At 42.3% G+C, this 14,658-nt stretch overlaps 1 protein-coding gene across 1 annotated transcript in view; it reads left to right on the forward strand.

Annotated features, from left to right (window-relative positions):
* The window catches only part of LOC106610360 (TBC domain-containing protein kinase-like protein), a 69,718-nt gene extending 58,868 nt beyond the window's left edge, over window positions 1–10,850 (forward strand). The window contains exon 26 of the mRNA XM_014209681.3: window positions 10,454–10,850. Within this exon, the coding sequence (XP_014065156.2) occupies window positions 10,454–10,564 (111 nt within the window). The 3' untranslated portion in view covers window positions 10,565–10,850. The remainder of the gene's footprint in view (window positions 1–10,453) is intronic.
* The last annotated feature ends 3,808 nt before the right edge of the window (window positions 10,851–14,658 follow it).

Below are 14,658 nucleotides of genomic sequence, written 5' to 3' on the forward strand. Positions count from 1 at the left end.
AGTCTCAAATAAATAATGAAACATGTTCGATTTGGTTTAAATAATGCAAAAACAAAGTAAGTAAAAGTGCAATATGTGCCATGTAAAAAAGCTAACGTTTAAGTTCCTTGCTCAGAACATGAGAACATATGAAAGCTGGTTGTTCCTTTTAACATTAGTCTTCAATATTCCCAGGTAAGAAGTTTTAGGTTGTAGTTATTATAGGACTCTTTCTCTCTATACCATTTTGTGTTTCATATACCTTTGACTATTGGATGTTCTAATAGGTACTTTAGTATTGCCAGCCTAACCTCGGGAGTTGATAGGCTTGAAGTCATAAACAGTGCAATGCTTGAAGCATTGCAAAGAGCTGCTGGCAAACGCAGTAAAGTGCTGTTTGAATGAATGCTTACGAGCCTGCTGCTGCCTGTCACCGCTCAGTCAGACTGCTCTATCAAATCATAGACTTAATTATAATATAACACACACAAATATGAGCCTTAGGTCATTAGTATGGTCAAATCCAGAAACTGTAATTTCGAAAACAAAACGTTTATTCTTTCAGTGAAATACGAAACCGTTCCGTATTTTATCTAACGGGTGGCATCCATAAGTCTAAATATTGCTGTTACATTGCACAACCTTCAATGTTATGTCATAATTATGTAAACTTCTGGCAAATTAGTTCGCAACGAGCCAGGCAGCCAGAACTGTTGCATATACCCTGACTCTGCGTGCAATGAACGCAAGAGAAGTGACACAATTTCCCTAGTTAATATTGCCTGCTAACATGAATTTATTTTAACTAAATATGCAGGTTTAAAGAATATGTGTATTGATTTTAAGAAAGGCATTGATGTTTATGCTTAGGTACAGTCGTGCAACGATTGTGCTTTTTTCGCAAATGCGCTTTTGTTAAATCATCCCCCGTTTGGCGAAGTTGGCTGTCTTTGTTAGGAAGAGAGTCTTCACATATTTCACAACGAGCCAGGCGGCCCAAACTGCTGCATATACCCTGACTCTGTTGCACAGAACACAAGAGAAGTGACACAATTTCCCTAGTTATTAATAGAAATTCATGTTAGCCGGCAATATTAACTAAATAGGCAGGTTTAAAAATATATACTTGTGTATTGATTTTAAGAAAGGCGTTGATGTTTATGGTTAGGTACACATTGTTGCAACGGCAGTGCTTTTTTCGCGAATGCGGTTGTTAAATGATCCGTTTGGCGAAGTAGGCTGTGATTCAATGATAAATGAACAGGCACTGCATCGATTATATGCAACGCAGGACAAGCTAGATAAACTAGTAATATCATCAACCATGTGTAGTTAACTAGTGATTATGTTAAGATTGATTGTTTTTTATAAGATACGTTTAATGCTAGCTAGCACCTTACCTTGGCTCCTTGCTGCACTCACATAACAAGCACTGCCATGCAGTCTCCTCGTGGAGTGCAATGTAATCGGCCATGATCGGTGTCCAAAAATGCAGATTACCGATTGTTATGAAAACTTGAAAACGGCCCTAATTAATCGGCCATTCCGATGAATCGGTCGACCTCTAGTCTAGCGGCCCTCATCCCCTTTTTGTAGCTGTTAATGAGCACTTTGAAAAGGTGAGACCATACTTACTCTGCAGTAAGTAAGACATGTATTCATATTGAAATGAATGGGCAACCTGAATGAACTTAGCCTGTGAACCAGATACTTACCAAATGCTCTGTGTTGACTGTGTATCTGACCTCCTGTAAAAGAGAGACCAGACCAGTGAGACAGACTGATAGAGATGGTAACAAACAGATAGTGACAGACAGGCAGGCAGACTGACAGGGGGTAGAGTAATCCATTTAGAAGAAATACCATGGACAGCCTAGTCAGTCTGGGGTGTATGTGACGTGTGGCTCAAGGTCAGAGGCGAGACGAACTGCCGTGATAAAGTCGACCTACCCATCTACGCTGGTGTTTCTGCAAAGACAGAGCCCAGTCTGCACAGGCATCGTCCAGCCTTTGCAGCCAATAGAAAAACAACCTGTCTACGATGACTCTTCAAAGTCACATTTTGTTTGTCATCAAATAAGTTCTAAATTGTTACATGTCATTTTCCTTCATCGCCTGAATGTTGTGGGCAGAAATTGGAGTTGTGCTATACAGCAAGCAGAGAACAGCAAAGTAGACACATCTCAACAACTCAGATTGATGTTGATGATCCTAACAAGTGGATAAAGCCTCATCCCAAAACGGAATACATATTTTGGCACAACGACGTCTGTTGTGAGAATCTGCCTCACAGTAGCTCTTAGATGTCTCAGTCAATATGCAGAGCAGGGAGGATAAAGCCCAGTGCTACAGACGGATACACAGGAATATGGCCTTGTTACTCTAGATGAAGGCCCTACTGAGCGGCCCTGTCTACCTGACGCCACTTCCACTGTACTCCTACCTCCTCGCTCCATTTCCTGTCATCTTATCTTCCCCCACCAGAGCCTACATCCACCTGGATAGCGTGAAAGGCAAACACTTCTCCTTCATAACCTTCCCTTCCTCTTTGTATCCCTCTCTCTTTTTTTGTCCTTTAACTTGGCGGTGTATTCATTTGGGATTTAACCATGCATGGATGTTGTGTGTGCCTTAGTCACAGACTTACCGTCGGCTTTGAGCAGAGTGATTACAGCACGGTTACTGGTTTCTCGGGCATCACGACAGGATTAAAGGGTTTACAGGGAGGCTTTGGACTGTCCTTCTGTTTGGAGCCTCGCTTAAATGCTTCCTTAGAAAGTGTGTGCTGCTGCAGTCTCGTTGTTGTGAGTTTCCCTCCCTCTTGCTCTCTGATTTGAACTCTCTCGCTATCGTTCCCTCTTTCTCCCCCCCTCTCTCGCTCCCTGTTTTCCTTTCCATTTCCTTCCTCAATCTCTCTTACTTATCCTCCCTCTCTCTACACTTCTCTCTCTCTCTCTCTACACATCTCTCTCTCTTTACACATCTCTCTCTCTCTCTCTCTCTACACATCTCTCTCTCTCTCTCTCTCTACACATCTCTCTCTCTCTCTACACATCTCTCTCTCTCTCTCTCTCTACACATCTCTCTCTCTCTCTCTACACATCTCTCTCTCGCTCTCTACACATCTCTCTCTCGCTCTCTACACATCTCTCTCTCGCTCTACACATCTCTCTCTCGCTCTCTACACATCTCTCTCTCGCTCTACACATCTCTCTCTACACATCTCTCTCTCTCTCTCTCTACACATCTCGGTCTCTCTCTCAATTCAATTTGCTTTATTGGCATGACGTAACAATGTACATATTGCCAAAGCTTACTTTGGAGATTTACAATATTAACATAATAAAAATAATAATAATCAATATTGTTAACGGGACAACAGTAACAACAAAAATCAGGGGTCAAAATAACCATACATTGAACAATAACAATAAGCATACAGTAGAGGACATGTGCAGGTTGGTTGGTCTGTCAGACACTGTCCCTCATCTTATGGCAGGCAGCAATGTAGTGTGCTGCCAACCCACAGCTCTCTGCGTCCTCCCCCAACAGGACGGGTAGCCTATTCTCATCAGAGAGGTCTTTGTAGCCTTGAAAAAGGGTTTCAAATTTTGGGAAATGACACACTCTCTCATTGTTTTATACACTGCTCAAAAAAATAAAGGGAACACTTAAACAACACAATGTAACTCCAAGTCAATCACACTTCTGTGAAAACAAACTGTCCACTTAGGAAGCAACACTGATTGACAATAAATTTCACATGCTGTTGTGCAAATGGAATAGACAACAGGTGGAAATGATAGGCAATTAGCAAGACACCCCCAATAAAGGAGTGGTTCAGCAGGTGGGGACCACAGACCACTTCTCAGTTCCTATGCTTCCTGGCTGATGTTTTGGTCACTTTTGAATGCTGGCGGTGCTTTCACTCTAGTGGTAGCATGAGACGGAGTCTACAACCCACACAAGTGGCTCAGGTAGTGCAGCTCATCCAGGATGGCACATCAATGCGAGCTGTGGCAAGAAGGTTTGCTGTGTCTGTCAGCGTAGTGTCCAGAGCATGGAGGCGCTACCAGGAGACAGGCCAGTACATCAGGAGACATGGAGGAGGCCGTAGGAGGGCAACAACCCAGCAGCAGGACCGCTACCTCCGCCTTTGTGCAAGGAGGAGCAGGAGAAGCACTGCCAGAGTCCTGCAAAATGACCTCCAGCAGGCCACAAATGTGCATGTGTCTGCTCAAACGGTCAGAAACAGACTCCATGAGGGTGGTATGAGGGCCCGACGTCCACAGGTGGGGATTGTGCTTACAGCCCAACACCGTGCAGGACGTTTGGCATTTGCCAGAGGACACCAAGATTGGCAAATTCGCCACTGGCGCCCTGTGCTCTTCACAGATGAAGGCAGGTTCACACTGAGCACGTGACAGACGTGACAGAGTCTGGAGAAGCCGTGGAGAACGTTCTGCTGCCTGCAACATCCTCCAGTATGACCGGTTTGGCAGTGGGTCAGTCATGGTGTGGGGTGGCATTTCTTTGGGGGGCCGCACAGCCTTCCATGTGCTCGCCAGAGGTAGCCTGACTGCCATTAGGTACCGAGATGAGATCCTCAGACCCCTTGTGAGACCATATGCTGGTGCGGTTGGCCCTGGGTTCCTCCTAATGCAAGACAATGCTAGACCTCATGTGGCTGGAGTATGTCAGCAGTTCCTGCAAGAGGAAGGCATTGATGCTATGGACTGGCCCGCCCGTTCCCCAGACCTGAATCCAATTGAGCACATCTGGGACATCATGTCTCGCTCCATCCACCAACGCCACGTTGCACCACAGACTGTCCAGGAGTTGGCGGATGCTTTAGTCCAGGTCTGGGAGGAGATCCCTCAGGAGACCATCCGCCACCTCATCAGGAGCATGCCCAGGCGTTGTAGGGAGGTCATACAGGCACGTGGAGGCCACACACACTAATGAGCCTCATTTTGACTTGTTTTAAGGACATTACATCAAAGTTGGATCAGCCTGTAGTGTGGTTTTCCACTTTAATTTTGAGTGTGACTCCAAATCCAGACCTCCATGGGTTGATAAATTGGATTTCCATTGATTATTTTTGTGTGATTTTGTTGTCAGCACATTCAACTATGTAAAGAAAAAAGTATTTAATAAGATTATTTCTTTCATTCAGATCTAGGATGTGTTGTTTAAGTGTTCCCTTTATTTTTTTGAGCAGTATATTTTTTACATTTTGTCAGGAAATGCAGCTCTCTCTCAGGTTCTGCTGTGGTGCAGTGGTTGCACAGCCTTTCCTCTACAGGAGCCAGGTTTTCCTGTGTCTACCCTTCTCAATAGCAAGGCTGTGCTCACTGAGCCTGTACTATGTCAAGGTTTTGATCAGTAACCATGGTCAAATATTTAGCCACGGTGTACTGTCGATGTAGGGCCAGACAGCACTGCATTTTGCATTGTGCTTGTGTTTCCCAATAAGCAATGTAGTTTTGACTGTGTTGTACTTTGGTTTATTCTGATTCATTGGATGTTCTGGTCCTGAGGCTTCAGTGTGTTAGTAGAACAGGTTTGTGAACTCAGCCCCAGGACCAGCTGGATGAAGGGACTCTTTTCTCAGCTCTTGGCATTGCAGGGCTTGGTAATGATATGAGAGGGGGTCACTGTATTTTAGATGTTTCCAAAACTTAATTGTTCTTTTTTTAGTTTTTATTATTAGTGGAAATTGGCCTAATTCTCTCATATCTCTCTCTCTCTTTCTCCCTACCATATCTGTCTCTTTCTCTCTGCCTACCATCTCTGTCTCTCTCACATTCACTTTTCCTCCCTCTCTCAATTTCTCACTGGCTGCTGTAGTTTTTCTTAATGAATGGACTGTTTTGCTTGCCCTTTACATCCCAAATGATCTGCCCTGAGGCTGGATGGAAGATCTTTTCTGTCTGTGACAGTCTAGTTTGAGGATATTTAAGAAATTGATTCCGTGTGTGCCTGCTTGTGTGGGTTCATACTGTGTGTGTGAAGCCCCCACAAGAATAGTAAACAAACAAAAAGTTGACTAACTGGGGACATTTTGTTAGTTCCCACGAGGTCAAATGCTATTTGTATGGGGTTTAGGGTTAAGGTTAGAATTAGTGTTAGGGCTAGAATTATGTTTAGGGTTAGGAGCTAGGGTTAGTTTTAGGGTTAGGTTTTTGGGTTAGGGTAAGAGTATGGGTTAGTGTTTATGGAAAATAGGATTTTGAATGGGACTGAATGTTGTGTCCCCACAAGGTTTAGTGGTGAAGGAATTAAAGCACCTGCAATTCATTCTGGTCGAGAATAGAGGTCGACCGATTAATCGGAATAGCCGATTAATTAGGGCCGATTTCAAGTTTTCATAACAATCGGTAATCCGGTATTTTTGGCCACCGATTTGCCTAATTAAAAAAAGAAAAAAATAAAAATAATTTTTATTTTTTACACCTTTATTTAACTAGGCAAGTCAGATTAAGAACACATTCTTATTTTCAATGACGGCCTAGGAACGGGGGTTAACTGCCTTGTTCAGGGGGGATTCGTTTTTGCAACCTTCTGGTTACTAGTCCAACGCTCTAACCACCTGCCTTACATTGCACTCCACGAGGAGCCTGCATGGCAGGCTGACTACCTGTTACGTGAGGGCAGCAAGAAGCCAAGGTAAGTTGCTAGCTAGCATTAAACTTATCATATAAAAAAACGATCAATCTTAACATAATCACTAGTTAACTACACATGGTTGATGATATTACTAGTTTATCTAACGTGTCCTGCGTTGCATATAATCGATGCGGTGCCTGTTAATTTCTCATCGAATCACAGCCTACCTCAACAAACGGGTGATTATTTAACAAGCGCATTTGCGAAAAAAGCACTGTTGTTGCACCAATGTACCTAACCATAAACATCAATGCCTTTCTTTAAAATCAATACACAAGTATATATTTTTAAACCTGCATATTTAGTTAATATTGCCTGCTAACATGAAATTGTGTCACTGCTCTTGCGTTCATTGCCTGGCTCGTTGCGAACTAATTTGCCAGAATTTTACGTAATTATGACATACCATTGAAGGTTGTGCAATGTAACAGGAATATTTAGACTTAGGGATGCCACCCGTTAGATAAAATACGGAACGGTTCCGTATTTCACTGAAAGAAAAAAAACTTTTGGTTTTCGAGATTATAGTTTCCGGATTCGACCATATTAATGACCTAAGGCTCGTATTTCTGTGTGTTATTATGTTATAATTAAGTCTATGATTTGATAGAGCAGTCTGACTGAGCTGTGGTAGGCACCAGCAGGCTCGTAAGCATTCATTCAGACAGCACTTTGCCAGCAGCTCTTCGCAATGCATTGCGCTGTTTATGACTTCAAGCCTATCAACCCCAGAGATTAGGCTGGTGTAATTGATGTGAAATGGCTAGCTAGTTAGCGGGTGCTCGCTAATAGCGTTTCAAACGTCACTCGCTCTGAGACTTGGAGTAGTTGTTTCCCTTGCTCTACATGGGTAACGCTGCTTCAAGGGTGGCTGTTGTCGATGTGTTCCTGGATCGAGCCCAGGTAGGAGTGAGGAGAGGGACGGAAGCTATACTGTTACACTGGCAATACTAAAGTGCCTGTAAGAACATCCAATAGTCAAAGGTATATGAAATACAAATCGTATAGAGAGAAATAGTCCTATAATTCCTATAATAACTACAACCTAAAACTTCTTACCTGGGAATATTGAAGACTCATGTTAAAAGGAACCACCAGCTTTCATATGTTCCCATGTTCTGAGCAAGGCACTTAAACGTTAGCTTTCTTACATGGCACATATTGCACTTTTACTTTCTTCTCCAACACTTTGTTTTTGCATTATTTAAACCAAATTGAACATGTTTCATTATTTATTTGAGGCTAAATTGATTTTATTGATGTATTATATTAAGTTTAAATAAGTGTTCATTCAGTCATAATCGGTCGACCTCTAGTCGAGAAGATGGAAGATGTAGCCGTGAGAAATGTGTTTTGACCTGGCAGGCAAACATTGTGTGTGTGTGTGTGTGTGTGTGTGTGTGTGTGTGTGTGTGTGTAATGCTGTTTGTAGAAGGACTGCAAATGACCCTAATGCATTAGTGATGAATGTTCGTTTACTGCCTAGTGTGACTTCTCTCCCAGTCTATGGGTGAATTGAAAATGGCACCATATTCCCATAGGGCTCTGGTCAAAAGAATGTGCTACGGTATGTAGGGAATGGGTGCCATTTGGGATGCACCCTATACATGGCTCAGTGAGACTGGAGATGTATAACACATAGCTAGGTCTTTAGTCTTCTATATCATTTATGTCTGATAGATATTGTTTTGTACCTACTAAGTGAGAAGTCTATTTACAATCAGAACATGCATGAAAACATGACTGTAAGTATAACAGATTATATATACAGAGACACAAGCCTGCATACATTGGCCAGACGTCGATGTATCTTTCATTATTTACCAAGCAGTGCACTTCCCTTAACCAATTCCAGTGGCTGTTGTACTCTGAGGTGTGATGTTTGGGTACTACTTCACCTTGCTTGTTAGTCTGCGCCGTGTTTGTTCTTCTCTCAGCCACTGATCAACACTAGCAAACAAATTCAACTTGCTAATGCGAGCACCACAGTAGAAACGTCTGTGTTATTTGAAAGAATTTGGAAGTTGTCCTCGAGCTACACTAGATACTGTAACTACTGTAGACAACTGGACAAGACTGGATGTGTTGCAGACCACCTAACCTACTGTTACCAGAGTCTGGGAACAATTTCATTCCCCAGATGTGATGCCATAGATGTGGTGAGCAACACCAGTTGCACCAGGCTCCAGTTCTGGGGAAGTCAGAATTACGAAAAGCGGTATTACAGCATATTTTCAACACATTGTTGCTCTTTTATGTTGAAGAAACAAGTTTCACCCTGACCTAGATAAGAACCTGTATCAGATGATACCTAGATAAGAACCTGTATCAGATGATACCTAGATAAGAACCTGTATCAGATGATACCTAGATAAGAACCTGTATCAGATGATACCTAGATAAGAACCTGTATCAGATGATACCTAGATAAGAACCTGTATCAGATCAAATCAAACTTTGTCACATGCGCCGAATACAACAAGTGTAGACTTTACCATGAAATGCTTACTTACAAGCCCTTAACCAACAGTGCAGTTCAAGAAGAGTTAAGAAAATATTTACCAAGCAGACTAAAGTAACACAATAACAATAACGAGACTATATACAGGGGGCACCAGTACCGAGTCAGTGTTGAGATAATTTGTACATGTAGGTGGGGGTGAAGTGACTATGCATAGATGATACCTAGATAAGGGCCTGTATCAGATGATACCTACATCAGGGCCTGTATCAGATGATACCTACATCAGGGCCTGTATCAGATGATACCTACATCAGGGCCTGTATCAGATGATACCTACATCAGGGCCTGTATCAGATGATACCTACATCAGGGCCTGTATCTGATGATACCTACATCAGGGCCTGTATCAGATGATACCTACATCAGGGCCTGTATCAGATGATACCTACATCAGGGCCTGTATCAGATGATACCTACATCAGGGCCTGTATCAGATGATACCTACATCAGGGCCTGTATCAGATGATACCTACATCAGGGCCTGTATCAGATGATACCTACATCAGGGCCTGTATCAGATGATGCCTACATCAGGGCCTGTATCAGATGATGCCTACATCAGGGCCTGTATCAGATGATACCTACATCAGGGCCTGTATCAGATGATGCCTACATCAGGGCCTGTATCAGATGATACCTACATCAGGGCCTGTATCAGATGATACCTACATCAGGGCCTGTATCAGATGATACCTACATCAGGGCCTGTATCAGATGATGCCTACATCAGGGCCTGTATCAGATGATGCCTACATCAGGGCCTGTATCAGATGATGCCTACATCAGGGCCTGTATCAGATGATACCTACATCAGGGCCTGTATCAGATGATACCTACATCAGGGCCTGTATCAGATGATACCTACATCAGGGCCTGTATCAGATGATGCCTACATCAGGGCCTGTATCAGATGATACCTACATCAGGGCCTGTATCAGATGATACCTACATCAGGGCCTGTATCAGATGATGCCTACATCAGGGCCTGTATCAGATGATACAGTCTGCCTTGGTCTTGTTGTCCCCCTTCCAGTTTGGTAAATGTTCCTCCATGTTGTTAATGGTTTGCCTTGGTCTTGTTGTCCCCCTTCCTGTTTGGTAAATGTTCCTCCATGTTGTTAATGGTCTGCCTTGGTCTTGTTGTCCCCCCTCCAGTTTGGTAAATGTTCCTCCATGTTGTTAATGGTCTGCCTTGGTCTTGTTGTCCCCCCTCCCCTCCAGTTTGGTATTGTTCCTCCATGTTGTTAATGGTTTGCCTTGGTCTTGTTGTCCCCCCTCCAGTTTGCGACCCACCTGGTGAAGGTAAACTACCCTCGAGTGACCACCCTGGACGGAGGCATCAACAAGTTGAAGCCCACAGGCCTCCTCACTGTCCCCTCCCCCCAGATCTGATCAGAGACCACACCCGCCAGCTGCCAAACAAACTCGGTCCCGCCCACACAAACAAAAGGGAACCACTCATTCATCGTCTACCAACGGGCATTCTTTTTATTTTATTTTAATAAACTTATTATAAGAAAATGTTGAAAATAATTTGCTTGTGTTTCTGTATATTGTTTTAGATTTCATAATTTGATGTAGCAGTCCCTCTTTTTTTATTTCTTACGTTGCAGTACTGTATGTGCTCAGAGATGTCACAGCATTAAAATGACTTAGATCAGCTCCTCACTGTACAAAGTGTCTGACTTCTGTTTGCATAAGAGATAAGAAAGTGTGTATCATTTGAAGATATAAGGGAAGAGGTCACATTGATAAACTCTTGAGGTCTTCCGTCTCATCATAGAAGAGAACTCAAGGGTTGCGTTGATAGGTGTTGCATCAAAGGCATTGTACTACTCACAGTTCATGTCTGCTATCACTGCTCAGTGCGTATGTAAGTGTCTGTTAAAATAGTGTATTTACAAATTACAACTGTATGGGTCTCTCATTTACTGTAGAGACACTAAGCTCACTGGAAACCTAGCTCCATGATGAAGACATTATATATGAGTTTGACCTCAAACCTGACCCCTGTCTACCCTGTGTTTGTCCTGCAGGAATCCCTGTATTATGTACACAGTGAAGGTTATCTACAGATTCCATATGTAAATACTACAGTCCCTGCAACTCCATTTCTGAACAGAAGGGCAGCATACAGTGAGTGGGATTTGTCCTGATTATGACCCAAATAGATGTCCCGCATTCCATCCCAGTGGGCAAAAATGATATGATTTTCTGGTTTTCAACTGGCTTTGTGGTTGAGAAGACTTCGTGCAACCAGGTAAAGATGTACTTTCATGACTACGTTGCGGGAAAGACATCGTATTTTGGTTGTTATCGAATCTGATGTTTTTCTGGTTGCTAAGAAGACATAAACGTTAAATAAAATGTATTTTATTAGAATTCTTTTTAAAGATATCCTGTCCTGGGGGCTGGTCTCGTGGTAGTGCCCGACTACCCTTTGTCCCTGGAGGCAAGGGTTCAATTCCCAGCTGTGCCACTTTCCGACCTAGATCCCTTTCTTTAATCTCCCCTACTATCTCAACTACTTCTACCCGTTAGCTGTCAACAAAAACTATAAAATACTGGAAGGAGAGTACTTCAAGAGAATGGAATTCCATAGGCTAACCTGACCCCCAATTTATCTGCTTCCTGATGTTACCAAGTAAAAGTGCCTAGTTAAAACAAAAAAGGGCAATCACTACTTGGTCTGCTTAAAGTAACATGCTTTTCCACACTTTACTTTATTTATTTACAGTAGCCTATGTTATTCGGCAACCCTTTTCCATCAGCAGTGGGCCTCACACAGAGGAGGCTGGTGGGAGGAGCTATAGGAGGATGGGCTCATTGTAAAGACTGCAGTAAATGGAACGGCATAAAACACATCAAACGTATGAAAACCACATTTGACCCTGTTCCATTCGTATTTATATTCATTATGGATCCCCATTAGTTCCTGCCAAGGCAGCAGCTACTCTTCCTGGGGTCCAGCAGAATTAAGACAGTTAAACAATTTAAAAAACATTACAATGCATTCATTACAGAATTCACAGCACACTGTGTGCCTTCAGGCCCATACTCCACTAGAAAGGTCCTTGTTTTTGAAAGAAAAGCACATTTTTGGTCCATTAAAATAGCATCAAATTGATCAGAAATACAGTGTAGACATTGTTAATGTTGTAAATGACTATTGTAGCTGGAAACGGCTGATTTCTTTTAATGGAATATCTACATAGGCATACAGAGGCCCATTTATCAGCAACCATCACACAACGTGCCATGTGTTCCAATGGCACGTTGTGTTAGCCTTTTAAAATGATAAACTTGGATTAGCTAATTGATCATTAGAAAGCCCTTTTTCAATTATGTTAGCACAGCTGAAAACTGTTGTTCTGATTAAAAAAAGCAATAAAACTGGCCTTTAGACTAGTTGGGTATCTGGAGCATCAGCATTTGTAGGTTCGATTACAGGCTCAAATGGCCAGAAACAAAGCCCTTTCTTCTGAAACTTGTCAATCTATTCTTGTTTTGAAAAATGAAGGCTATTCCATGTGAGAAATTGCCAAGAAACTGAAGATCTCGTACAACACTGTGTACCACTCCCTTCACAGAACAGCGCAAACTGGCTCTAACCAGAATAGACATGTATAGTGTTGAGTCATCCGCATACATAGACACAGTGGCCTTACTCAAAGCCAGTGGCATGTCGTAAGTAAAGATTGAAAAAAGCAAGGGGCCTAAACAGCTACCCTGGGAAATTCCTGCTTCTACCTGGATTATGTTTGAGAGGCTTCCATTAAAGAACACCCTCTGTGTTCTGTTAGACAAGTAACTCTTTATCCACATTATAGAAGGGGGGTGTAAAGCCATAACATCAGTTTTTCCAGCAGTATACTATGATCAATAATGTCAAAAGCTGCACTGAACTCTAACAAGACAGCCCCCACAATAATTTTATCATAAATTTCTCGCAGCCAATCATCAGTCATTTGTGTAAGTGCTGTGCTTGTTGAGTGTCCTTCTCTATATGCATGCTGAAAGTCTGTTGTCAATTTGTTTATTGTGACATATCATTGTATCTGGTCAAACACTTTTTTCCAGAAGTTTACTAAGGGTTGGTAGCAGGCTGATTGGTCGGTTATTTGAGCTAATAAAGGGGGCTTTACTATTCTTGGGTAGCGGAATGACTTTAGCTTCCGTCCAGGCTTAAGGGCACCCACTTTCTAGTAGTTTGAAGATGTGGCAAATAGGAGTGGCAATATCGTCCGCTATTATCCTCAGTAATTTTCCATCCAGATTGTCAGACCCCGGTGGCTTGTCATTGTCGCTAGACAACAATAATTTTGTTCACCTCTTCCACACTGACTTTACAGAATTCATAAGTACAATTCTTGTCTTTCATAATTTGGATAGATATACTTGGATGTGTAGTGTCAGCGTTTGTTGCTGACATGTCATCCCTAAGTTTGTTTATCTTGCCAATGAAAAAGTAATTCAAGTATTTGGCAATATCATTGGGTATTGTGATAAATGAGCCATTGATTCCATTCCTGCCATTACGATGAGCCATTCCTTCTATAGCTCCTCCCCTCAGCCTCCTCTGGCCTCACCTATTCTTTGGAATTTTCCAAGCAGGATATGCAATAAGATGCAAGTTAGTGATACATATTGACCGTATGTGTCCTGCCAAAGAAGCACAATGGAAGTTGCATCATCAGTGTGAGTAGGAAGGATCTGGAGGCTGTCCTCGAGATACTGTACAGTATAGTAGATATAGTACTAACTCCATATATAGTTGAAGTCAGAAGTTTACAAACACTTAGGTTGGAGTCATTAAAACTCGTTTTTTAACCACTCCACAAATTTCTTGTTAACAAACTACAGTTTTGGTAAGTTGGTTAGGACATCTACTTTGTGCATGACAAGTAATTTTTCCAACAATTGTTTACAGACAGATTATTTCACTTATAATTCACTGTATCACAATTCCAGCGGGTCAGAAGTTTTCGTACACTAAGTTGACTGTGCCTTTAAACAACTTGGACATTTTCTGAAAATTATGTCATGGCTTTAGAAGCTTCTGATAGGCTAATTGACATAATTTGAGTCAATTGGAGGTGTACCTGTGGATGTATTTCAGGGCCTACCTTCAAACTCAGTGCCTATTTGCTTGACATCATGGGACAATCAAAATAAATCAGCCAAGACCTCAGAAAATAAATTAGATACCTCCACAAGTCTGGTTCATCCTTAGGAGCAATTTCCAAACGCCGGAAGGTACCACGTTCATCTGTACAAACAATAGTACGCAAGTATAAACACCATGGGACCACGCAGCCATCATACCGCTCAGGAAGGAGACGCGTTCTGTCTCCTAGAGATTAACTTACTTTGGTGCGAAAAGTGCAAATCAATCCATGAACAACGGCAAAGGACCTTGTGAAGATGCTGGAGGAAACCAGTACAAAAGTATCTATATCCACAGTAAAACGAGTCCTATATCGACA

This window comes from Salmo salar, chromosome 08 (genome assembly GCF_965601325.2).
Source record: "Salmo salar chromosome 08, fSalSal1, whole genome shotgun sequence".
NCBI lineage: Eukaryota > Metazoa > Chordata > Actinopteri > Salmoniformes > Salmonidae > Salmo > Salmo salar.